A 26,049-nucleotide genomic window follows, 5' to 3' on the forward strand; every position below is an offset into this window, starting at 1 on the left:
TGTTCTTTTTTTTTTTTTTTTTTTTTAATATGGAACGCTTCATGAATTTGTGTGTCATCCTTGTGCAGGGGCCATGCTAATCTTCTCTGTATCGTTCCAATTTTTAGTATATGTGCTGCCGAAGCGAGCACTTAACCCTGTTTTTTAAGCCTATAACTGTATAGTATATCAGGGAGGGGACAAATAACAGAGGAGGCTGCTTACTTACCTCATGATGGCCTGGAAGCAAAGAAAGACAGAAAAGGCTTGGTGTTCTCTTACCTCCTTCGGAGGCACATCCCAGTGTCCTAACTTCCTCCCCCTGACCCCATGTCTTGAGATTGTCCATTATTTTCTGGACCAGGATGGCCAATGAGCAGGAGCAGAAGCAAAACCACCCTATAGACCAGGAAGCACTTGCCATTGAGCTCAAAGCTTGAGTCCTGCCAAGAAGTGACACTCCCTCCTCTGTGGCTTCCCTTTGCTAAGCAACCAGGCACCTTAGTAGCTGATCTTGGTTGTCCATGTGACACCTGGGGAAGAGAGAACCTCAGTTGGAAAATAGTCTTCATAAAGTGGCCTATGGGCATCTCTGTGAGGCATTTTCTTGATTACTAGTTGATGTAGGCTGGCCCAGCCCACTGTGGGCAGTGCCATTCCTAGGCATTCCTGTGTGGACCTGGGCTGTTTAAGAAAGTAACCGAGCATGAGCCTGGGAGCCACCAGGAAACAGCATTACCCCGAATCTCTCTGCAGTCCCTGCCTCCAGGTTTCCACTTGAGTGTCTGCCCTGGCTTTCCCTGGATGATGGGCCGTGACCTATGAGATAAAAATAACCTTTCCTCTCCCAAGTCCCTTTGGTCAGGTTTTATCAACAACAGGAGAAAACTAGAACAGCACTGTCTCTGGTAATTGAGAGACCTACCTTTAGTTTTGGGACATTGTCATTCAGATTCCATTGAGATGGTAGCAAAAGAGACTTTCTGCTTTGCAAAATTATCACTTGACTTCTGTGAGCTAGTGACAGTAAAAGGACATCATTATCCTCAGCAGCTTCATAGTCAGCCTCTCGGTTCTTTGACAATAGCTTTATGATAAGTAGGGTTTGCAGCTCAAAACTAAGTGATGGAGCTAGGGCCCTGTCCAGAAGATCTCACCTTGGAGCTCCAGGCAAAGCTGCCCTGGAGTGCTCTGCCTACCCTCATACTGGTGCTGTGACTGACCGGCCCACTCAGGCCACTTCCCAGGCTTCTCCAGTGCTTTGGCCTTGGTGGCTTCAGGGGCTCCTCGGCTTTTTGTGGAGCCAGGGCAGCTTTTACACAGAAAAGCTCAACATAAAATGTTTGTAGGGTGCCACTAGTGCCAATACCTCATAAACATCCCTGCAGGTTATTAAATGATTAAAGTTCTCATTCATGAGCTGCCTGTTTCCAAGCAGCTGAGGTAAGCACTCCCATGATTGCTCTGGCCTATTCTAGAGACAGTAAGAGCAGATATCCCTGGCATTATGGAAGGATGCCAAGCCACAGTTCAAGCACAGCAGAGTGATGCTGGCCTGGCCCTCCCCTGAGCCAGGCGCTGGCCTTGAGCGTTTGTGTCTCTCTGGAGTTGGCAGCACTGGGGATGTAACCTAGGACCCTCTGCATGCTGAGAACATGCTCTGCCTCCCAAGCCCCTCTTGGGGTTCCAGAAGACTCCCTAGCAGTCATTTTTGCTGGGGACCTGAGGTCTTCCTTGTCCAGCTGTTGGTCACGAGTTCTTGAGTCTTGTAGCTGTTGGAGCATGGAGCATCCTTTCCACTTTCTTTCTACAGCCCTTGTACCTATCTGGTGACTGCCATAGGCCGCTCTGCTGTTAGCCTTCTTGGCTGAGCCCGTGTGGAAGCTCAGATCCTGACCGCTGAGAAACATAGCAAATGAGTTTGTGGCCTCTGTAGTGTTTGGACCAGTCAAGAGGTTCCTCCTGGGCTGGAGAGATGGCTTGGAGGTGAAGAGCACTGGCTGCTCTTTCAGAGGTCCTAAGTTCAATTCCCAGCAACCACATGGTGGCTCATAACCATCTATAATGAGATCTGGTGCCCTCTTCTGACGTGTATGTGTACATGCAGACAGAACATTAGGTTCCTCCCAATTCTGCTCTTGCAGCCTGTCTGGATAAAGGCAGCAGGAGCAGTGGTGGCTTGTGGCGTGGCCACCTCTCAGGAATGCATGGTGGCCTGTGGCGTGGCCATCTCTCAGGAATGCGTGGTGGCCTGCTGGCCTTAGCTCCAGGCTGCTCCCAGGGACAGGATAATTCCTGTCCATAGGCAGCTGCTGACCGCTGATCTCTGGCAGTATCTGAGTTGTCAGACTCAACTGGCTCAAGCCTCCACTCTCCTTTTCCCTCTCTGGAGCCTGGTGCTGGGACTCAGTGTCTTCCAGCCCTTGTGCCTCTACTCTGGTTGTTTTTACGGCTTTAATTTAAACAACGGCTTCTTGATATCTTGTTTACGAAGCTGCCAGAGTGAAAAATTCCTGTATTATATGAGGCTCGAAGTCCTCGAGTTATCTCAGCCCCGCAACACACAACATCATTATCCTGCTGGCCCTTATCACTCAGTGCTGCTGTGCCCGTGGGACCCTGTGCCACTGCTGCAGCGTCTCACCACCTGCTGGCCGCCCCTCCAGCCTCACCAGGATACCCAGTGCAACAAGCATTAGACTCTTGATAGATTAGATATCTCAGCGATGTTGGGAGGGCTGGCAGATCTTTAAAAGTAACTTTTTTTGATTTATTTAACCATCGTATTTATCAAGCAAACAAAAAATGCCTTTTCTTGCTTGATGCTCATAGGTAATGGTGCCCAAACTGCCAGGGGAGGTTGGAGCTTGAGGACCCCAGGCAAGGCTAGGAGTGGCTCTAGTTCTCTATGGAAGAGAGGGCCAGAGGCAGCTGTGAGCTGCCCAAGGGATCAGGGTACCCTTGAGTCAAATGATCCTCGCCCCTGGCTGTGACATCACTCAGGTGGACTGTGCTTGGGGCATGTTTTCTCCAGAGGTGCAGGCCAGCTGTGCTGGTGGCCATCAGTAGATCAGACACTGAATGCAGTTGAGACCATGTTCTCTTTTTCTCCAAAGATCATTAAGATCCGAGCCCAGACGGAGGGCATCAACATCAGCGAGGAGGCACTGAACCACCTTGGGGAGATTGGCACCAAGACCACCCTGAGGTAAGGCAGGTGGCAGCCTGCTGGAGCCCTTGTCCTTTGGCAAGGGCCTTGAGGGCAGAGTGCCAAAACCCGGTCTCCAGCAAGCCCCACACAGGGGCTCACACCGCTCTCTTCCCATTTCCCAGCAGGGAGGGGAGAGCCTGTCCCCATCACCCTCCCCCTGGCCGTACTCCGGGCATCTCGTGGCAGTGGCCCAAGGGACCAGCACATATGCCGTGTTCCCCAGGCTGTTCTGCCAGGGCTCAAAGGCAGTGACTGGAGGAAATAGTTCTTCAGACCTGAGCCCTGCTGTATCCCTTGAGTCTGTTGCTCCTGTTCCTGAAGTAAAGGGAGACTAGTCAGCTGTTTGACTGAACTTTCGGGGGTTGAATGCCTTGGAGCAGCATGAGCTTGTGGCTGCCTGTGCTGAGTTCCTTGCATGTTAAAGTCCCCATTTTAGTTGGCACTGTGCACCCTGCCAGGACGTGCGTGCACTGAAGTGTTAGTCTGTCAGCAGAAGCAGACTTGCCCCTTTGCACATGTGAGAAGAGCATTTATGCCATCTGTTCTTGGCGGCCTGGTCTCAGCGGTGGTGGCCGTGGAAGCTCTCCTTTGCTGCTCTTGCCGTGGGCTCACTGTAGCCGGACTGCTGCAGCCCTGCAAGCAGTGTCCATGCTGCCTGCTGACCTAGGGTCCCTCCAGCGGCCCCATGTTCGCTGTCTGCTGTCTGCTGTAGGTATTCGGTGCAGCTGCTGACCCCGGCCAACCTGCTGGCGAAGATCAACGGCAAGGACAGCATTGAGAAGGAGCACGTGGAAGAGATCAGCGAACTCTTCTATGACGCCAAGTCCTCTGCCAAGATTCTGGCTGACCAGCAGGACAAGTACATGAAGTAATGTGGAGGTGCACCCAGAGGACAGACCCCACACCGTGGACAGGGCCTTGCCTCAAGCATGCTTTGCAGTGTTGCTGGCTCTGTGTGAAAACATTTTTTTGTGTGAATTATCAAACCTCCGTGGTTGCTTGGAAGGAACTCTTTCCCACCTGGCTTGTTTTCTAATAAAACTGACTAGGTTATTTTGAGGACACCTCTATTTTTAGGTTTATATATGCATATAATATGTTTAACTTACTTCATTTGTCTGTGTGTGTGTGCAGCCATACACGTGCACACAGACTTGCAGGTGCCCGTTGAAGCCAGAGATGGCGTCAGAGCCCCTGGAGCTGGAGTTAGCTGCAGGAGGTTCTCGGCTCTGTCTCCAGCACACAGCGAGGCTATTCATGCATGACACACAGGAAGGCAGAAAGAGTTACGCTTATGCCCCACGCATTCTCTGGGTGTTGAGAGCCCTGTTGGGGTGCTACCCCTCATCTTCCTGTCAGGCTCTTGGCTGTGAGCTACCCAGACATCCCTGAGTCCTGGTGACCTGGGCAGTTACAGGGGTGTCCGGTGAGCATTCTGACCCATGCCCTTGGTGGGTCTGTTGAGTGTTTTTCTTGTGATTAGCCTGGGGTGTAGGTCTCAGAGCCACACAAATCTGTGGCGCATCTTGGCAGGTATTTTCAGTAGGACACCTCTTCTGTGACCCTCAGCACCTGGCCAGGGCTGTCGTGCCAGGGCCTTTGCTCATACTCCATGTTCTGTGGCGGGCTCTTTTGAGTGAAGTCGCTCTGTGCTAACCGCACTTCATGTTTAGAAGCTGTGCCTCTTCCAGAGCTGCAGGTTTACCCGTGGTTGGAAGGTCTGCATGAGGGACCGCCTCCTGCTGCTTACTTGTTCAGTAAACCATCACTGTGGCCTTGTAGGTGGTTAGTATGTACATTGGGTCCCTTGTCTTGAGACAGTCTTCCTATGTAAACAGGCTGGCTTTCAGTTTTGCCTCTGCCTCCCAAGTGCTGGGATTATAAGCCAGCATTCTCGTGTGACATCACTTTGTCCTCAGAGCAAAGACCTTAAGTGTGGATTGGTGTGGGTTGGTTTGTTTGAGACAGGGTTTCTCTGTGTAGCCTTGGCTGTCATGTACTCTCTTTGAAGATCAGGCTGGCCTCGCACCAGACATCTGCCTGCCTCCCTGAGTGCTGGCGCTACAGGTGTGCGCCGCTGTGAGTGGCTAATGTTGGTGTTTAATTAAGCCTACCAGACCAATGAGGACATGGCCTTTAGGCTATTAGCCTTCCCAGCAAGCTGGAAACAGAAGCCAGATTTGAGATCAGACTGGGTAGAGCCTGAGTTGGGAACTGTGTGTGGAATTTCTCTACCCAGTTGAGGAACCAGCCTTGAGCAGGTGAGGCTGCAGGATAGACTGAGGAGGGTGATGTGACTCTGCTCAGGCCTAACCCTTCACTGGGCCTGATCAGGAGAGAAGCTGTGACAGTTTGGGGCGTTCTGCGCAGCCCTCCCTGGATCCTGCCACTCCTCCCTCATCTGGGCGGTGACAGTGCCTGGGGAGGGGGGAACAGTGCTCTGATGGGAGGAAGATGGTCTGGCTAGGTAGCAAGGTTTGGTTATTTTAATTTTCCTCCCTTTTCCCCAGCAAGGCCTGTGATTATTACATTAATCTTACAGGCGAAGTTTTTATGGCCCATCCCTCGCAGACTATGAGAAGTTTCTCCATCCATTCCCAGGCGGGTAGCGGGCCCTGGTGGGGAGGAAGTATTTGTTACATCTTATCAGGCTGACACACAATCTAACAACAATTACAGCAGCCCCATTTTTCCCACTAGTTCAGCTCCAGCTTGAAAAATTGTTGTAATATTAAAGTCAGGCAGGATGGGGGCTGGTCACTGGAGGTGACCACTGTTCCCAGCGCTGGGCCAGGCTCCGGGGAAGCCTCTCCTTGAGCTATACTTGGTGGCTGAGTGGAAGCCTCTGTCTCACATTCTAGGCACAGTGCAGGCTCTCAAGCGGCTTTCCAGCAAATCCTTTGCCTCTGCTTCGCAGACACCTCACCTCCAGATTGCCCTCAACCCTGGCTTGATTCAGAAAATACTTGGGTTTTAAGAAGGAACAGAGCTTGCATTCTCACAGCAAAAAGTGGTTGGTCAACAAGCCGTAGCTAAGAAGATGGAGCTGCAGGCAGAGGGCGGGGTGGGACGCACACCCTGTGGACCTCTCTCCCTGACCCTGGGCCAGCCCTGATTGGGCAGCTGGCCAATTCTAAAAAGGCCGGGCCTTTGAGTGAGTGATTAGCTGCGCAGCTAAGTCGGGGTGTGAGGCTCGCTGAGGCCGCAGACATTATGTGACCAGGGTTCAGAGAAAAATGACCAGTTCCTGGCTCTTGTTGCTAGAGAAGGTCAGAGTTTATGAAACAGGCCCAAGGTCCAGCCCTCCGTATTTGGATGCAGTCTGGCTGTGCTCCAGCTTCCAGAAACGGCCCCCACCAGCCCCTAGAAAGGAATAAATAGTAGGTATAGCTTAGTTTCAACCAGACAAGCCAGCTCTCACTTGGGACCCTGAAAGGTACACACTGTCCTCCCATCCCAGGATGCAAGGGACCTGGGGATGCGGGTGACCTGCGGCAGGGCCCGGCAGTGGGAGGCCCGGGCTGGCAGGGCTGGCAGGCCCGCTGGCCCTGTCGCCCTCCCCGTCAGTCGGCGCCGCGCGGTGATTAATGGCCGGGCGGATCGCGCGTGCGGCCGTCAGCGGGATGGATGTGGCTGTCAGGCCGAGCGTCCGCGCTGACCCCCAGCCCCGGCCCGCGCGATCAATGGGCGGCGTGCGGCGAGCGAAGGCTGGACCGGCGCGATAAGATGGGCCGATGCGCGCCCGCCGATTGCCCGCTCCGTCACCCGCCGTCACCGGCGCCGTCACGCCGCCCGCGTGCGGGTCGGCGCCGTCAGCAAGCGTGATTAATGGGGACCTGGGCGGGAGGTGCCGCCCAGACCCTTGCAAATGCTCAGGGAACCCAGAGTGGCGTGGCCCGCAGCGCCTCCATGTGGCCACATGCGCAGCTGTGGGTTGGAGGATGCTGTGGAAGAAACAGTTCCGGGAGGAGCATGGAGCTTGGCTTTATTTTTCAGTGTCTAAAATGAGACTCTCCCCACCCCCATCCCCCATCCCAAACCTTTCCCTCCCACCCCACCCCACCCCGCCCCATGTAGGCTTGGCTGACCTGGAACTCTCCAAATAGACCAGGATGGCCCTGAACTCACAGAGATCCCTCTGCTTCTGCCTCTCTAGTGCTGGGATCTAAGTGTGTGCCACCACCCCTGGTTAAGATACGTTTTTTACAATAGATAATTCTGAACATGATGCAGAATTTGGAGTGAATCAAAGGGGCATGCAACGTTGGCGTGTTTCATCTAGTGTTCCCTCTGTGCAAGCCACGTCCGACACTGACCGCTTATTTCCTAGTGAGCTAGAGATGGCAGGCGTTAGGGAAGGAAGGTGCTGTCTATTTCAGGTCCAGCACCTCTGCCTTTTGTTCCCTCATCCCAAGTGATGTAGGAATGCCTAGCCTTGCCTAGAGTTCCAGATTTGCTTATATTCTCTTTTAACTCATATCCACGAAGGAAAATCCCTAAGTCATAAGACCAATAGGTTCAGCCGTCTTTGATAGACTTTAGTTTGTTGCTGGGACCCTAGGAGGAAGTGGGTTTATTCTCCTCCAAGGTAGATTTCCTTTGCCTATTGGTCTTACAGAACAAAGGGTGGGGGTTAGAGGAAGGAGTATGGGTAAAGCAGCTGCACTGGAAATGCGCACCCAGCTGGGATGATGGCTCTGCTGTGGCTGTATGGATGGCGTCCCCTTCCCTAATACTTTCTCACCTATCTCCTCAAGCCCCCCTCGGACACCCCGAGGCCACTTTGGTAGAATTAGGGCAAGATTACATACAACTTGGGAGGGGTGGCTGAGTGCTCAGGGGAGGGTCCCATGAGCTTCTCTGGCCTCCACCTTGGAAGAGGGAAGGTTGACAGTCAGCAAGCCCATCTGAAGATCAGCAGGCCCAGCCAGCTCCTAAAGGTGGAGGTGGTTTGTCTTGGAGACAGTCTTGTACAACAGCACGAGTGCTGGAAGGGTTCCTGTCCTTTGTGAGTTGGCTCTTTTCACCCAGAGCAGTGAATGGCTGGGCCATCCCACCACACTTACGAGATTGCTCATGGCTGTTGGGACTCTCATGGACATTCAGTTCTGAAGGGATGCTAGGCCTGTCCAGAAGCCTCCTGTCATACCCTTCCCCGCTCTGTGTGTGTGAGAGCATGAATGCCCGTGGGCTGTGTGTGTTACAAGGCCTCACTGTATCCTGTAGCCCGGGCCGAGCTGGACTGAAGACCAGCCTGCCTTGACTTCCGGAGCAAAGGGACTAACAGCATCACCACACTGGCTCCTCCTTGCCTACTCTAAACATGAACACTAATGGACGCTATTCTTGCTTTTGGTATTTTTCTCCACAGTGTTGTGTCTCAGGGATTTTTCCAATCTAGTGTACACAGATTGACCTCCTGGGTCCTTTTGGAAGACAAAGCTGTTGTCACCTCCCCACACCCACACAACTCCACTGTGGAGATAGTAGCCCAGGCTGGTCTCAAACTCACCATCTTCCCCTCCGCCTTAGGATTACAGGTGTGCCATGAGGCCTGCCTTGGTAGACACTGTAAAACTCTTGTTGGGGGTGTAATCTCCCAGGGTGGAGTCCACTTTCATTCCCTTTCCCCCACAAGGTTATTTGCTGGCACAATGCAATCAATACCAGATGAACTGGTCACAGGTTCAGCCAGTATAATGCGGCACTGCGAGCAATGGCACTCCTGCAGCAGTCCAGACCAGGGCCTGGCGCATGCTGGAGTGTAGACTGGGTTTTTGCTATCACTGGGAAGCAGGCTTTTCCCAGGACCCGAGTCACCCAGGGAACTTTCCTTGGTCTTCCCTAGACTCTTCTAAGGCTGTCCTCCAATCCAGCCAGGGCAGGGCAGGGCAGGCTGGGCTGTAAGGAGAGCGGCGTATAGGAATAGGGTTGCAGGGAGCATGGGTGGCATGGTTTATTAGTTACCTGTCTCACTGCACTCTAAGGGCTTCCTCTGGCTCAGTCCACTGTGGCAGGGCAGTCAAGGCAGCAGTTCGAAGGAGTTGGTTGCACAGCGTCCACAGTAGATGACTGCCCCTGCTCTGCTGGCTTGTCCTTCTGGCAGCTCAGGATCCAGCCAATGAGATGGTGTGCACATTTAGGGTGGGCCTTCCTAACTCAACTAACGAAGACAGGCTCTCACAGGTGAGCAGGGGTTTTTTTTTACATTCCCACAGGTTCCTTTTCTAGGTTGACTCTATGACATGTCAAATTCATAGACCTAGACAATCTCCATCTTCCTAGTCCCACCAGGGCCCAGCAGAGGTACCTGGAGGACACCAGAAGGTAAGCAGTAGGAAGGGAGCCTCGGCCCAGAGGCCAAGCCTAGTATGTGGAGACAAGCTGCTAGAAGGTAGTTGAGACATAGCTCAAGTACCCAGGGAGCAAGGGGCTCAGACCCTCCGGAGAGTGGAAGGGTTTCCAGGGGCCAAGAGTACCCTGCTGCCAGCCCCCATGCTCCCAGCTGTGCTCCCCTCCTAGGTTCAGCAGCTCTGTGGTTGGCAATGCAGGGCTGATGTGCCTGCCCAGCTGTGTCTGAGCCGTCTTAAGCAGCGCAGCTGAGGCTCCAGAACGGTACAGAACAGCATGTGCAGGGGGCCTGCTGTGCACACTCTTAGTCCTGTCCAAGGACTGCCCTGTCACCTGCCCCTCAAGGGTGACTAAGGAAGCACCAGCCAGGCTTAATAAGGACAAATAGCCTGTCCCTTGCATAGGTATGCAAGCAGGAAGCTGCTGGCAGGCTGTTCCAAGGTGTACCAACCAGGTCACCTGTCCCCATCAGGCCCTGGCCTGCACACATCTGCCGTGGCTGTGGGTCTGGTCCCAGAGCAGCCTCAGACACCAAGCCTCCCTAGTGACCAACTGTGCTCTGGGCCTGAACAATTAGAGCCATAGGCTCCTACCAACTGTGCCACCCGCCTGGCTCGGCAGCCCACTCCAGTGCCCCTCAGGAGCCAGGAGTGCACTGCTGTCCTAGGAGAGTCTCACTCCTGCTGGTGCACAGGGTCCCACTGCCCCAGCCCCATGCCTTCCTTTCCCAGGAGTGGGAGCAGAGGAGAGGGGGGTGGCAGGCAGTGTGTGGTGGAAGAGCTCCCAGGAGGTCGCAGGTCCGCCGATAACCCTGGTCACCTCCAACGCTGCTGAACGAGTGCTCTGCTCTTAGTTTACAAAGATGACGAGGCAGCTTGTAAAAAGTCGGTTTATTTGTCATGTTTTCACTGTATCTCAGTTAAGCCATTTTGGTGTCCACAGTGACAGTCCTCTCAGAAGCCAGGCCATTCCCACTCACTCAATAATGGTGACCATCAACCACAGGCCACCAGGCCCAGCTGACAGCTACAGCAGCAGGTGAGGCTGTGGGCTCGTCAGCCTGACTCCCCAGCACAGCCCAGAGACCTGCTTGCCAGAAGCTGTGGAGTCCCTAGGGTAGGTGGGGGTCCTGCTGCTCTGTGGCAGTGGCAGAGGAGGGGCAGTGGGAAGACCCTGTGGACTGGGAGGGCACCAGGCTCCTCTGCTCAGGACTGGGTCTAGACAAGGCCACGCGTGATACGGTGTGAGTCCTGGGCTGTGGGCAAGGGATGTGGCCCTGCTGCTGACCTGTGTGGGGGCAAGTAGCTAACTGTCCCTTGATTGCCATTTGCTGGCAAGCATAGCAGCAAGAGTCCCTAGGAGCCCTGGGTCAGGGAGGCATTTGCTGTGTCTGCTGAGGTGTGGTGGACCCAGGTGGCCTGCTGCTGGTAGACCACATGGCTGCACATTCCCCTGGGCTCTTCCCTGCTTATGTGAACAACCTGGATCCTCCTGTGTCTTTACGGTAAGTTAAGAATTTCTAGTTGCTCTGACCCCAAACCGCAGCCTTGCACCCTTGCTGCTAGGCAGTATCTGTCTTGAGAGGGGCCTCTCCTATAGGCCTACATCTCCTAAACCAGCCCCATGTTACTTGTTACCCCCCAAACCTTAACTCCAGACAAGATTCTAAGCAACTTCCCTAAGAGATCTCCAAACCCTGGTGTGATTTTCTTATAGATCTTGAGCCAGTCTATATTTGGTCCTAACAACAATAAGAAAATTCTAAAACCTGGAACAGGAAGTTCTCAGTAGGAAGACAGAGGTGGCCACCGCAGGCAGGAGTGCCCCTTCTAGTGGGAACTGGGGAGAGCAAGCCTGAGGGCCCTTTACACAAGCCCATCTACCTAGCTTGGCTAGGCTCCAGGTAATGCCTGCAATCCCTGCTTGCTGGCAATGGCAGACAGGTAGATCCTCGCCCATCTGCAAGCCCAGATGAGATGCAGACATCTCCTAGTTTGTGCTTCCTTCAACCAGGGCCACAGACTGCCCAGGGGCAGTTGGGACCCTTGCAGCTGCCAGGCACTGAGAAGTGCAAGAGTTAAAAAAAAATTTACATTGGACATTTGGGGACAATTGGTTATTACCACCCTCTGGCCATCAGCTAACAAGTCACTTCCATTGTTTTTTTGCCAATGCCAGAATAAAAAGCAATATTTCAGACTGGAAATTTCCTAGCACTTTACACAGTGGAATGAAAGATATGAAAAAAACAAAACAAAACAAAAAAACCTTTAAAGTCCCTATGCCACAGTAGCACGCTCCAGAGTGGTAAGAGCATCCTTCCTGGGCGGTTCTGGAGCCTGTGCCCTCACCCTGGTCCATGGGCACACAGGCTTAGAAGAGGAGGGCTCCCATGCTGCCCACCTCACTCTGCTCCTTGACGAAGATCTCGAAGTACTGGTAGATGATGGTGACTGCCAGCAGGATCCCAGTTCCAGATCCTATAGCACCCAGGAAGTCAGCCAGGACAGAGAGGGCCCCAATGCAAAGCCCGCCAAAGGCCGCAGCTGTGGGGATATACCTGGAGACAGAGACAATTGTGTTGCCTGCTGAGCCAGAAAGCCTGATAGGCCAATTAAGATAACCACACAGGACTAAGGGAACATGACCAGCACAAATACAAATGTGGATGATGCCGCACTAGATTTTAAACAGCCTGAAACCAAGACATAAGACACTTCATCTTGGTTCTTCTGCTACTCAAAGGTTAAAACAATCTGCAGATGTGCCAAGATAGGGGAGTCTAAAATGTCAGAAGCTGCTGTGCTTTTTCTCTCAGACGGTCTAAGTCAGGGGCCTTAAGAGTTATGGACTGAAGTGAAAAGCCCTGCTGTCCCTGGCTCAGAAATTGACAGGAAACTTGCAATTCTGGCGTTCCCTTTGGTGGCTGAGGTCAGCAAGCTTCAAAGGAGCACTTGCTACCCAGCATCTGGTTGCTCTGAGTGACTGTAGCAAAGCCAACCATAGTGAGAGACTGAGCGGAAAGCCTCAGGAACTTCTGGCCTACCAACAGACAGCTTCAGAATGGTGGATGGAGAGGGAGATGTATGCAGGGTGGCCCGCTGCTCCTGGAGCCCTAGTCTCTCATTTCCTTCCTCTCTCTGCAAGGTGACTGCTACATTCCTCCATCACCTGTGGCTGAGCCTGGCAGCCGCTGGCCTCTGGTTTGATCTCATTTCTGCACACTCAACACCTCTCCCAGGCCAGCTCTTGCTGGTACCTTGGCTTCATCTGTGCCAGGACCCATGCAGCCTAGGCCAGCACTGCTCGGCTATCACTGTCTCATATAATTTCAGCACCCTGGCTATGTGTGTCCGTCTCCTCTCCTGTGCCTTCTTCTCCGGACAGGGGTATCTCTAGTGTTCAGGCTTAGTGATCACACTTACCGGTTGAGCTCATGTACCATGGAAGTCTCCCTGTGGCCCCTCATTACCATCTGCTGCTCCTTCAGCTGCTTTGCAACCTGCATGACCCAAGCAGAAGGACATGAGCCAGAGGCTGCAGGGTGAGGGGGTGCTTCACAGTGGAACTTAACAATTACAGATTTTTTATTTTATTTGTTTCTTTGAGACAGGATTTGTCTCTGTAGCTCTGGCTGTCCTGGACTTAACTCTGTAGACCACGCTGGCCTTGACCTCATAGAGATCTGCCTGTCTCTGTCAGTGAGTACTGGGATTAAATGTATGCACCACCAATGTGCAGCCATGTTTTTCCTCCCACAGCCCGGACAGTCTTCATGGAGGACATGTTTAACTTGTAGCAATGCACTCACTCACACAACAGTGTATCTTTCCAACAGCCCTACCAAAGCAGATGGTCCCTCTGCAGGCTGGACCACTTACATCACAAACTATTACGTACAAAGTGTTAACAGGTGGAGCTACCTGGATGTAAGCAGCTACTCCAGCTCTCTAGCAGGAATGTGGACTTAGACTTACATCTTTGGCAGAAGAACCCGAAACTTCGATCCATGTTTTGGAAAAGAACGCACAGGAGCCCAGCATGAATACAATGTACACGACCGCATGGACAGGGTCCTCCAGCACTGAACCGAATGATTCTGGAGGAGACAGGTAGTAACACAGGCCACCAACTGGATAAGCACGGGCAGGGCCTCCAGATGACGTGTCCTAGGAGTAAGACATGAAAGTCTTTTGGATGCTGCTTTAGCACACCACAGCATGAAGCCTTATGGTGCCGTATGACACCCTCAGCAGTCTCACTGAACTACATTAGTGAGACAATTCAAAAAGACCTTTGAGTGGAATATTTGGTCCTAAGCTAAGAAACCCTGCCACAAACCACAACTAGCTGAGTCAGTACAATCCTACCTTACCCAATGACACTCACCGACCAGGTGCCTAGTAGGCTAACCAGCAGGTTGCCACTGAAGCGTGCTGACAGCATCTGGGAGATGACATACAGGTTGGACACCAGAGCGGACTGCAGGATGATGGGAATGTTCGAGGTGTAGAAGAGCTTGATGGGATAGGTGTTATACTGGCCTCGGTAACGCGCTGACTTGATTGGAAGGTCCACTCGGAAGCCCTACAGGGCAAACACAATATGTCCCTTCATTTTCCTATTCTGCATCCTGTCCTCAGTGTGGCTGGAATAGTCAGGCTGGCCACAGGAGAGGTGGTGACGGCTGTCAGTTCTGCCAATGGACTCCCAGTTGTGATGGTATCTGAGGGCACAAGCCCTTTCCTTTCCTATATGGAAAGGCCTGAACGGGCACCTTCTATTAGTGGTTCTCAGGCACTCATCATCCATAAACACCCTAAGCGTTCCTACCCAGCCCTCTGAAACCCTGGACACCAGAGCTTCTTTCTTCTTTACTATTACAAACCCAATGCCTAGGACAGAAGACTCAAACTTCTGATTCAACTGCAGGCATTGCCTTGTCCCTAAGACTGACTTGTTTGTTACTAAGCAGGCAGTGCCTGAGATGCAGCAGGAGTCATTACTGAGTTACCTGGCCTCAGGAAAAGTATTTCTAGTCACAAACACACATCTTTCCAGTGCTGCCCCTCCTTTTGATTTTATTTAAATGTGTTTGTGTGTGTGTGTGCGCGTATGGGGACTCGTGCATGCCATAGTGTGTAAGTGGAGATCAAAGGACAGCATACAGAAGTTACTTCTTTCCACATGGGTCCTGGGAAATGAATTCAGGTCACTAGGTTCGGCAACAATCACCTGTACTACTGAGCCATCTGACCAGCCTTGTTTGCTTTAAAGAAAGATCTTGCCACATACACCAGGCTGTCCCTGAACTCTAGGTCTTATGTCCTACCCACTTAAATGAGCCACCACACCTGGATAACTGCTGTAATTTCTTTCAGTTAATATCAAAATTCTGCAAAGCATGCTGGGCATGGCAGCATAAGCCTTTAATCTCAACTTCCGGGAGGCAAAGGAAGGTGAATCTATGTGAGTTTAGGATAATCTAGTCTACATTAGTAAGTTTCAGGCCAACCAGTATTGGATAGACCCTATCTCGAACCAACCAACCAACCAACCAACCAACCAACCAACCAACCAACCAACCACCAACCAACCCTCAAATACAAAAATCCTCCTAAGTATGGGGGTCAGTAAAATTAAAAGAAGTGAGTTAGCAGTTCGGTGTCCTACTCAGACAAGTTAGAGAACAACTGTCATAAAGCCGAGAGCTGTGAAGCAGGAGGACAGTGTGGATGCTGAGTTTGACTGCTGTACAAAGCAGACCTCCTCTCAGCTCCCTTTGGACACACCTGGAAATAGATGACAACAGCAAAGACGAAGATGGTGGCAATCAGGTTCATGAGGTTAGGGAGATTCTGGCGGTAGAATGCCTCTCGGAGGGCTCGGACCTTGTCTGTGCGGGTAGCCAGCAGGTGGAAGAGTGCAATGATGGCACCTTCAAATTCCATCCCTATGAGCAGAGCAAGATGCAGGTGTAGAGGATGAAGAGTGCTCACTCTGTCTCTTAGCTTTTTAATGACCCAAACTGAGAGGAAATGTGAAAGAGTTCCGAGAAGCAAACTGAAGCACTGGGCTGTTCTCTTCTGAAATAAGCTGGCTGGTCTCTTTCTTAAGTCACCAGACGGGGAAGGGCAACCATCAATTTAAACACACCTTTAAACACACCTGTGACACATTTTGCCTGGAAAAGGCCAAGTCCTGCTTTGGAATCTGGACAGTATGAGCATTCATGCCCAAATAAATCCCGAAGAGGGCTGCACCCAGTGGAAGATTGGGGAAAGCTTGGGTCCTCAGGTCCAAACACCAAACACTAATCCTACAAGGAGGCCTGAGACCACAGTCTCCACCCTTCCACAGGTCATGCCCCAAATATTTACAGGGCAAGAGGAGGCTAGAGCAAGCCCTCTTACCTTTTAGCTGTGGCCTATCTCCTATTCAGTACTCAGGGATATGGGAGCTGCAGCCAGGACAAGCCTCTTTTCTAATAGAGGAGGCCCATGCAGACCAGGGGGAGAGAAGAATTGCTCGTGATTACCCCCAGTGGCCTTTCTAAGCTCCCCACCAAGTGCTCTGCTTTTGTCCTGTTCCAGCCTCGTGAAGACAACCTCAGCTCAGGGCTGCAGCGCTGCTGGCTACTTCCCTCATATCATACAAGACTCTGCTCAACTGAGATGCCTGGATCAACGCTGTAATACCATTCCCTGTGGCCCTTTCCTCCTTATTTTTCTCACGGTGACCCAGCATCCCCAGGATACTGTGTGCCAGCAATGCCAGTGTTTGTCACATCTGCCAAATCTTTGGAAACAAGCCCATCTCCATATGCTTAGCAGCGCCTCGGCAGCACACCATGCATGCTGTGCACACTTTCCCAGGGAGGCAGCAGTGGTGAACCAGCCAAGCTGCAGCAGCCTTTCTGGCTACAAGTGACCTGTGTCCTCTGTACACTTCTGGTCCTTGTACCTTACTGATGTTCTCATCCTTGGTTGCCTGGTGCGGCTCATCACAAACTGGCAGCAAGGGACTCAAATCACCCTTTCAGACTAAATTTCCTTCAGGCCTGGCCATGGAGACACCCTTAGTGACTCCTTAGTTTTCCACCTCAGCCCTAATAAGCAATCTTGCTTCCACATCTTCCCTAATAAGCAATCGTGCTTCACATCTTGTCTGCTCAAGGTAGCCACAGCATTTCCCCAGCAGTGTGCTCTGTAGTCTGAGTACACCAGTCCTCACCCTCTGTCCAACTCCAGAATGCAACAGCATTCTCCGCTGGCCCCCGAGCCTGGGCCATGCTACCCTGCCCCTTCTCTGCTATCATCGCCAATGCCGGCATCCCTTACCATGTCCTCTCTAAGCAGTGACCCCCAACTGCACCTTCACTCATGCATCTGCACTCCTAAGGCTGACAAGCCCTGCCTTTCACTGCGCCAGTCTCTCCAATATGCCTTTGATCTTCCTAGAGGACAGCTTCTGCTCATTAGATATATGGGATTGTATGGCTTCTGGAGGCACAAACTGTCTCTGCATTCAATGTTATGAAAATGTGCAAAAATATTTTTCACGAGATTCTTCTAAATAAATAACACATTTAGTGACAAAAGTAAATCCCTAGTAAATCTTATTCTAAGACTTCCTTTGTGTTTACACATTTTTATTAGAAACACTGTCATTCCCAAGCACAATTAATGGTTCTACCATAGTATACTAATGTATGAGCCGTATCTACTATATGCCAGGCTTCACGTGGTCACCTTTCCTTTTTCGGTGGTGCCAGGTATTCAACCTTGCACAAAGCTGTATCCCTCAGCTTAGTTTCCTGAGAGCACGGTCTCACCACACAGTGCAAGTTGACCTCAAATGCAACATCCTTCTGCCTCAGTGTCTAGCGAGCTGGATAGATCTGTATCATGACCTCTCAGTACATGAGCCAGGGCAGTAGCAGGGAATGTGTTCGCACCACCTGCAGACCATTAACAGATCTGGGTGCAGGGGCAAGCACGAGCAAACGCACTGGTGTGGTAGTTCCAGTTTTTTGTTTTTAAATGATCTAGAGTAAGTTGCCAAAATAAAGGTGAGAATGTGCACAATTTCAATGTCAACAAAGTGAGCATGAATTGATGTCTACCCAAGACAAAGGTTGAAACAGAAGGTGCTTACTCCTGTAATACAGTTTATACTGTGCTCAGCAGTGGGGCCAGACTCCACTCATATCTGCCATGCCAACCATGATGAGGCATATGAAAATCTAGGCTGTGTGTTGCCATGAGCATAAACCTACCTGTATTTAGAAATACTGTGGATGCACAGAAAACCTGGAGCTTGTGTAGACCACAGACAGAGCCTCTGCCAAACTCTGGCATGAGCTCCCAGGGTCCTTACCTCGGCCAGTGTTGACAGTGGTGGGGCTGAATGCCTTCCAAACAATAGTCTCACAGATATTGGTAGCAATGAAGAGAGAGATGCCAGAGCCCAAGCCGTACCCTTTCTGCAGGAGTTCATCCAAAAGTAGGACAATTAAGCCAGCAACAAAGAGCTGTGAAAGAAAAAAAGTAAAGAAATTTAAATAGATCATGTTACTGCTCCCAATGGGCATGGCTCTCTTCCCCAATAATTGGGTTTTTGTGTATAAAAACAGAAATCTTGAGTATAAAAACAGTGAGTTTAAGTCTCTGGCCTTCCACTAGTGGATTAACAAGGGCAAACCCACAACCTCCAGCTTCTCTAAGGCACAGGTGAGATTTGGTATTTTTGGTATGGGTCGGGGGCACAGCATAACAATTACCTGAATGGTGATCAGCAGGCAGATTCCAGCACCCATCTCTGAAGGGTCCCCGTACATGCCCGTCATCACATACACAATGGACTGACCGATAGTAATGATCATTCCAAACACTAGAAACCAAGAGAACTGTGTTCTCAAAGCAGCACAGTACACAGCAGAGGAAGCTGCTAATGAACAGCTGAATGTCCAGCACTGAGAAGAAAAAGCACAGTGCCGACATTGCCTCTAGGGAGTTCCAGAAGGAATCTCAACAGTCACACTTTCAAAGAGAGACAGCACAGGCACCCTCAGTTAAAGCACACTTGCTCTCCAGTCTCACCTCTTGCTCAGTGATGAAGGAGAAGCTGAAGCATGACAAATATGATCTTAGGAAAAGCATGGAATCCCAAGCAAAATCAGGGATGCAATGCAGTGCTGGCACCCCTGAAGTATCCAGAGCACCGCAGGTCACAGTGATCTGGAGACCTCTAAGCCACAAGTGGGCCACGGCCGTCTCTAAGACTTGCCATTCAGATCCAAGTCCAGAGTACAGAAGACTTTCGGATAAAAGCAATCCTTCTGATCTACATTTATATTTCAAATGTCTTCAAAGGGAGCCCACAGTGCCACTGATGTGGCTACTGGTCCCATTTCCTGACAGAGCTCCTTCTGTAGACTGTTTCTCAGATCTCATTCATTTCATTTCTAGGCACAGTAGAACTGACAATTCTATTGGTTTCCTAGTATTAGTTGGTTCTAAATAAGAGTGGGGATTTAAATTTCAGTTTAAAATTTCAAGTGTCCACTGACTACGGTCTCTACTTGAAAATTTAAAAAATAGTTCAGGGGCTGCCAAGATGTCTACACTGGTAAGATACTTGCCATGCAAGCCTAATGGCTTGAGGTCCATCCTCAGTATCCACACAGAGGAGAAAGAAAACAGACTCTACAAAGTCTCCTCTGACTTCTCCACACAGACCTGTTTCACACGCATGCAGTGTCACACACATGCACACAAACACAATAAAAAAAAATAAACAAAATAAAAACCAACCAAGCAAGCAAACAGGGCCAGCAAGATGGATCAGCAGATAAGACACTTGCTGCCAAGATGGACAGTTTGAGTAGATGCCTGGAATCCACATGATGGAAGGATAGAATCAAACCTGCAAGTTGTTTTCTGACATAGATACACACACATACACACACACGCACGCAGATGAATTAAAAAAAAGGTAAAACATAAAATTGTTCAGTAACCCTGATTGACTATCAGCAATCAAACAAACCCAGGGATTTGGGCGAGCTACAAGTGCTCTACCACTGAGCTATACACCCAGCCCGATACTCCTGAATTCTTAAGGCAGAAAAAGGTTTGAAAACTTTTCCTGAATAAAATAGGCTATTACAGTTCAAAGGTAGGACACTGATGCTAGTGGCTAGCCACGGTTACCAGAAACACTTATCAATTGCTGAATGGAAAACATCATTAACAACCCCTTTTTCCCCCTTTACAGATGGAAAACTGAGCCTTCAGAATGGCCACCTCACTTCCTTGACTTCATAAGCTGGTAAGGAGTACGGGACATAGAAGAGTGTCGTCTCCTCCCTTAACCCCCTTCACACATATAAGAAAACACCCGGCATAACTGAACGGCTGCACAACGATCCCTCAGCTTTGTTTACTGAGGCTCTGGTGTGAGTGCAAACTGCACAGTAAAGAAATGAGCTACCAGCCCTGCTCCTTCCATGTGCAGATCATGGAGTGCACGAGGAGGGGCAGCCAAGGGGGTCAGAGCACAGAGCAAAACTGCTTTAATCCCAGGAGCTTTACAGCAAATTCCCCTTCTCAACTGTGGACATCAGAACATTATGTACGATGTTTCTTACACTTCTGGGCTCCATTGAAGAGAGCTCGGTCTTTTGGGGTGTCCCCAACTTCAATTATCTTGGCACCAGCTAAGAGCTGCATGATAAGGCCAGAGGTAACAATAGGAGAGATGCCCAGCTCCATCAAGGTACCTAGAGCAAAGACACAGCCAACATTAGCTTGGAAGAACATAGTCAGATACAATGAACAGCACTAGAGGTTCAAGTCTACAGGTTCAACAGCTTTCAGTTTGTTAGCAGCATTTAACTTACAGAACCACCTCCAAAGAACAATGAGCACAGCTTAATGCATTCTATTCACCCTGCCCCGCAACATCTCATTCTGTTCAGGCAGTCACGTTACCCAGACTGCTGCATTTCAATTCAGCAACAGATTTACTCTAGCCTCACAGAGATAAGACAGGCTAGTCTCCCCATCAGTTCCTATGAAAGGACAGCATTCAAGGCATTCCCAGAGTCTGGAAAGGTGCCCACACAACTGTATCTGGCTGTGAATAAACTCCCACCTTCATTATGCTACAACCAGTCATACTTCTGATTTCTAACGTAATGTGTACTGTATTTTTTAAATGAGTTAATCCAATGCAATATCAACATATTCAAAATCCTTACTGTACCCATAGGTAAACTGTCAGGGCTTACAAAATCGGTTTTGTTTGGTTTGTTTTTTTTTTCTGGAGATGGTGACATTGTAACCTATAGGTATGAAAAGGATTCAGCTGAGAAACAAATTATACCTCCTAAAGAATGTTATCACTTCAGGTATTTCAAAAGTATTCTAGTTTTTCCCGGTTTTAGGCAATTTTCTACAATGCAGCCTTATCTTGTTATTGCAGGTTCTACATTGCATTCAGACCCAACAGGATGCTTTCATCAGCAAATGCTGCATTACTCTTCCACACCAGCGTCCTCTATTTTCTAAGCTACACACCTTCACAGACTTTCTGAGATCCCTATAAGCCAAAACCTGTAACTAAAGGAAACCAGGCTCATCTTCACTATGCAGGGAAAGGCTGTGTGAACAGAGTCCTACCTCTGTTAGAGGCCAAAATCACTCGCATCCAGTAGAAAGGGTCGGCTGAGTCTGAAGACATAATGCCAAACAGGGGAATCTGGAAACAGGCAGAGAGCAGGCATCACACACGTGATTCCAGCCCATTCAACCCCTCCAACACTAAAGCAGAGCTCACCTGGCAGCATACTAGGAAGATGAAGAGGGTGATGGCTGTCCACAACACTTTCTCCTTAAACTGAATCTGGGAGGGAATGAATGAAAGTAATGTTATTAGATAGGCAAACACAGATGAACCTAAATAAGGTATCATTCCCCATTTATCTGAGCTGCTCAAATGTGTACCAAACATACACCATAAGTAGCATATATATATACATATATCATGTGTGTTCTCTGTCCAAGACCCTTGTTGCTCTTTATCTCAGATAATCCTCCCATTGCACAGATTATTTTTATGTGAAAATGAGCAAAGTGACCAAGAAAGTTTAATTTGTTCCAAATCCTGCAGCTGAAGTGATTTTGTGTCCAAAGCTATGCTCTTAACCATTCACAGTAATAGCCGAGAATCAAGACGGATGAACACTGCAGAGAAATTGGCTCATAGAATAGAAAAGCTTTGTAGCACAGCACCTGCTTCTGTACAATACACCACTAACAATTTTCTTACTCTGGATTCAACTATTTTAGAATGTGGGACTGATCTGTAAGTGAATCAAGAATAATGCCTGTGATGACACTGGGGGAGGACACTAAGCCCAACAGCAGCCATTTATCTTCACCCCACCTAGGTGTGTAAGTGTGATGGGTTAACCTTGTCAACTTCAGAATCACCATGGAAACAAACATTTGGGTATGACTATGGAGGAGTTTCTGGACTAAGTTCATGGAAGCAGGAAGACCGACTTTAAATGTGGGTGGCACCAATCCATGAGCTAGAATGCAGAATTAAATAAAAAAGAGAAAGTGAGCTGAGCTCCAGCATCAGCTGTCCCTGTCTGCGGACCTGGGCTGCAGCGTGACCAATGTACCTTAAGTTCTTGCTGTCATGCATCTCTTGCTGTAATGAACTACCCTTGAAGAGTGAGCTCAAACACCATCCTTTCTTCCTTCCTTCCATTGTTTTTGTCAGGAATGTTGTCACAACAACCAGAGAGGTAACAAATGGAGTAAGTTAAATAGTAGACACAAATCACTTTACTATCTAGCCTGACTGGAAACCCGCTGTCCTCTCCTGGTCAAGAGACCTCTGTCACTAGGTAGTGAGAGCTCTTCAGTAGTGCCTGACCCCACTACCACACTGCCTTTAGACAGTTTTAGACAGGCTTAACAGACAGCTAAAGACTAATGATACAAAGTGAATGTAATGCCAAAAAAAAAGGCCAACAAGTGCCAACCCAGTGTATCAGTCAGATCCCAATTCCTCTGTGCATAGTCATTTGAAAAATGACAGTACCGGACCCTATGAGTAATGTGAATTCAAAGCTCAGACCCTGCAGAGGGAGCTCACAGTCCTCCTCTTTCTCTCAAGAACATTGCCTTTTCTACCTGTCACCCACCACCCAGAACTCAGCACCTAACCAGGGGGAAGCAACACTATTTCACAGGACCCAGAAAGACAAGCTTATAATGAACATGTTCACATACTATCTATTATAGTGATGGACACGGGACATAGGGCCAGCATGTCTATCACTAGCCATTTTCCCAGCCCATGTAATGAATCTGTTAGGAAAAAAAGAAGACAAATTTTAAAGACTATTTTAAACGAGAAAGCCTCCTTTCCCGGTCATTTAAGAGCAAAACATCAAAAGCTTTTCATCTAAGTCCTGGATCTGCTGCCTCTGAAATAGTCCCAACCCACCCTCATTCAGTACCATGATTCACCCTCTACTGCAAGGGCCCCCAAGCCACACTCCAGGCCTCTCCCTTACTGCCAAGGCCATTTCTTTGCCTAGTCCATCTCATTCATCGTCCCTGTGCTTTTCTTCGCCTTTACATTTAAAATCAGTAAGAACTGCACCTAACAACCTACCATCTAAGGACACTGATACTCTGTCTTCACTGTGTTAGGAAACCAGGAATTATTTGCCAGGAATCCTTCCTGTACCATCAAGGCAACTTTTAGTCTTTTTTCAAACCCCCATCAGACTTACTCCCCAAGTTATACCTTCTACATACTTCCCATTTCCCTTGTTCTGCCAGGCCAAGGTCACAGGGCTATGAAGAAAAAATGTAAAGGGTGACTTCTTGGCCCTTGAGCCAGATCCTTTGCACTGAGGTAGAGCAGGTAAAGCTTTGGACATCAACATGTCAAAGGCAGCAGGGACACAACAAGGCATTTGTACCTAAGTAACTATCTTAAGTTAAAAAAAAAAAAAAAAATTAGGCGTAGACAGTAAATGTCCGTGTGAATGCCAACTACAAATGCCATATGTGAATGTATAACATAGTCTGTAAAAACAGGGATTCAAAGCGGATTTACTGTTTTCTGTTACCCATAGTCCTGGCCTTTCCTTCACTGGGCAATCTCACATTAGAACATTTATTCGTGGGCTGAAGCTAACAGCCATGGAAATTCTAATTCTAATTAAGATTTTATCTTTCCTAGTTTTAATGCACCTGCTGTCAAGGGCAGCAGACCTCACTACAGCAGTTATCCTCACGCTGGGGCAGGGCACATCCTCCCCCTACCCCAAATACAAACAGGTTCACATCGATTAACATGACTGGCCTTTTCCCTTGAAAACTAGATACTGAAGTCACCTCCCAGACGAAACAAACGCCCCAAAATCTGCTCCTGCTGGAGGTGAAGAAGGCAGGGTAACTCAAGCTGGAGTCCTATCTGAGGTCTTGTTCAATCACTGCTCGGACGGACCCACTTTTGGACCAGGCAAATTGAAGGCTTTGTTCACCACCACCATCCACTAAGGATGCTCCAAATGAAACAAGATGGTTTCGTAAAAATTCCCACACAAGCAGGTCATCTTTCAACAGCTCCCGTGAATATCCCATCACACACAGCTACACTCCAGAAGGGCAGTTTCCATTCGGTGTGCTGAAGCCATTTTTAATTGTACTGTAAACTTCCAGCACCCAGTTTTGCATGGCTTCTTTGACTACAATCTGGGGAACTTACCTTTCTCTCTGGCTTCTGAATTTCCGGCAAGATGACACAGAATGGCTTGATGACTTCCAGAAATTTGACTTTGATGGAAGAAACAGAAAGAAAAATTGTTAGGTACACAGTAACCTACGAGCAACTGAGGGAAGCCGGCACGAGCGGAATGCGGGCGTGGGGACCCAGAGGGCTCCGTCTGGGGGTGCGAGGACAAGGGGTATCGGGGCAGGCCGCGTTCCGCAGGGAACGCGCAGCTCGGCCAGCGGGCGCCCAAACGGGGAAAGCTGCGCCGGGGCTGCCTCAGGGGACTCACTCGCCATGGCGGCGGGTGATCCAATTCCACGTCCTGCTCCGCCTGCGCTCCACTTCGAGTGAGGCGACGCCGCGAGCTCCGGAGCAGGTTTCCTGAGCCGAGAGACACGTCAGTGATAGCCCGGCGGCGAGCGGCGCGGCGAGGCGGGGCCGGGGAAGGGTCACCGACAGCTTCCGCTTCCTGCCACGCGCGCTCGCTGCGGCGCCTGCGCCAAGACCACAACTCCCGGCATGCAGCGGGAGCGGAGGGGCTATCGGGAAGATGACTGGCGGGGCACGCCGGAACTGGGCGTGTGCAGCTGTGCAGACTCGGCCGGAAGGCCGGACCGAATCAGGTAGTTTCACCATGGTTAAAGCCCTACTGAGCAGGCGATTCGGCTTTCTGTGTCGGTGGCCTTCAGTGCCAGTGATGTCGCGACCCCGTAGGCCTCGGCTGCTGCGAGACCCGCGCGACAGAAGAGCAAGCCTCCTGTCCTGAGTGTGGTGGGCTGAGGAAGCCTTGGCTCCTGCATTTGAGAACGGTGGGCAGATGCCGAGTCCGGCGGCTCGGTGTGGGCCTCGGCGCTGGGCTTTCCGAGAAGGCCCTTTGGCTGGATTGTTCTATGAAACTGGAGAGTTAAGAGAGATGAAGAAGCCGAGCCAAGCCTGTCTGCTCCAGATCTTCAGGGATAGGAATCCTGCTGGGCTGGAGCAAAGGCTGTGTGAAGGGGATGAGGCGAGGTGGGGAAACGTGAAATTTAATTTTTAGACATATCTTTGAATTCAGTGCTGTGTGTTACGTCAGAAATAGACTTCTTGCTGTGCACCTTGAGTGCTGAGGTTAGGTTTCATGCAGCCAAGCCCTGACTTCAACGGAGAATGTTTGCGGTGGCCATGTCTTGAGTAACACTCTTGACAGCTCGGCCTGTGTCATTAATAGGACATTTCAGTTTAATTTGGCATTTAGTTGCATGTTGTTACATAAATACTGGTGGGCTTAGAGAAACCACTAACAATTACTGTGTTAGCACAATGTGAGGTTCTTGTTTTGTTTTATTTTTTTTAAACAGGTCTCTCTATGTAGCCCTGACTGTCCCAGAACTCATTACTTTTGACTAGGCTGGCTTCAAACTCACGGAGATCCAACCTAATTCCACCTTCTGAGTGCTGGGACTAGCGCCACCACACCTGTCCACAATGTGAGTTTTTAAAACAGGTGTGCTCTATTTTTGCCTTTACACATTTAAAAGATTTTATTATTAAATACTAGAAACATGCCTAGAACACACAATAAAAATCTAAAGTTTTGATTAAGTATTTCTTTGAGATTTATTTTTTATTGTGTGTGTGTTGGATTAAGTGTGATTGCAGGTGCCCTTGGAGGCTGTAAGAGGGCGCCACCTCATGAGGCTGTTGAGAACTGAACTCAGGTT

The 26,049-nt window shown here is 49.9% G+C and overlaps 2 protein-coding genes and 1 non-coding gene across 3 annotated transcripts in view; 1 reads left to right on the forward strand and 2 right to left on the reverse strand.

Moving 5' to 3' along the window:
• Positions 1-4,249, forward strand: part of Ruvbl1 (RuvB like AAA ATPase 1) — a 32,893-nt gene extending 28,644 nt beyond the window's left edge. Inside the window, exons 10-11 of the mRNA XM_055617451.1 lie at positions 3,096-3,187; positions 3,903-4,249. Of these exons, the coding sequence (XP_055473426.1) occupies positions 3,096-3,187; positions 3,903-4,062 (252 nt within the window). The 3' untranslated portion in view covers positions 4,063-4,249. The remainder of the gene's footprint in view (positions 1-3,095; positions 3,188-3,902) is intronic.
• Positions 24-131, reverse strand: LOC129684335 (U6 spliceosomal RNA). The gene has a single exon (XR_008721308.1). It is a non-coding gene; the product is annotated as a U6 spliceosomal RNA (small nuclear RNA).
• A 6,167-nt stretch (positions 4,250-10,416) lies between the features above and the next one.
• Sec61a1 (SEC61 translocon subunit alpha 1) lies at positions 10,417-24,789 on the reverse strand. Its single transcript, XM_055617412.1, has 12 exons — positions 24,639-24,789; positions 24,344-24,411; positions 21,383-21,448; positions 21,226-21,304; positions 20,193-20,324; positions 18,324-18,433; positions 17,921-18,074; positions 15,334-15,494; positions 13,931-14,128; positions 13,519-13,710; positions 12,967-13,043; positions 10,417-12,101 (listed from the first exon to the last, which is right to left on the reverse strand). Exons 1-12 carry the CDS (start codon positions 24,643-24,645, stop codon positions 11,915-11,917), a joined length of 1,431 nt encoding a protein of 476 aa, XP_055473387.1. The 5' UTR covers positions 24,646-24,789; the 3' UTR covers positions 10,417-11,914.
• Between the last annotated feature and the right edge of the window lie 1,260 nt (positions 24,790-26,049).

This window comes from Psammomys obesus, unplaced genomic scaffold, assembly GCF_907164565.1.
Source record: "Psammomys obesus unplaced genomic scaffold, mPsaObe1.curated_primary_1811, whole genome shotgun sequence".
Taxonomy (NCBI): domain Eukaryota; kingdom Metazoa; phylum Chordata; class Mammalia; order Rodentia; family Muridae; genus Psammomys; species Psammomys obesus.

Coding starts and splice junctions, on each gene's coding strand:
- Sec61a1 (XM_055617412.1), bottom strand. Junction 21,449..24,343: donor TTCAGAAGCCAGAGAGAAAG/GTAAGTTCCCCA, acceptor ATTCCCTCCCAG/ATTCAGTTTAAGGAGAAAGT. Junction 15,495..17,920: donor CACTGTCAACACTGGCCGAG/GTAAGGACCCTG, acceptor CTCTGCTCATAG/GGATGGAATTTGAAGGTGCC.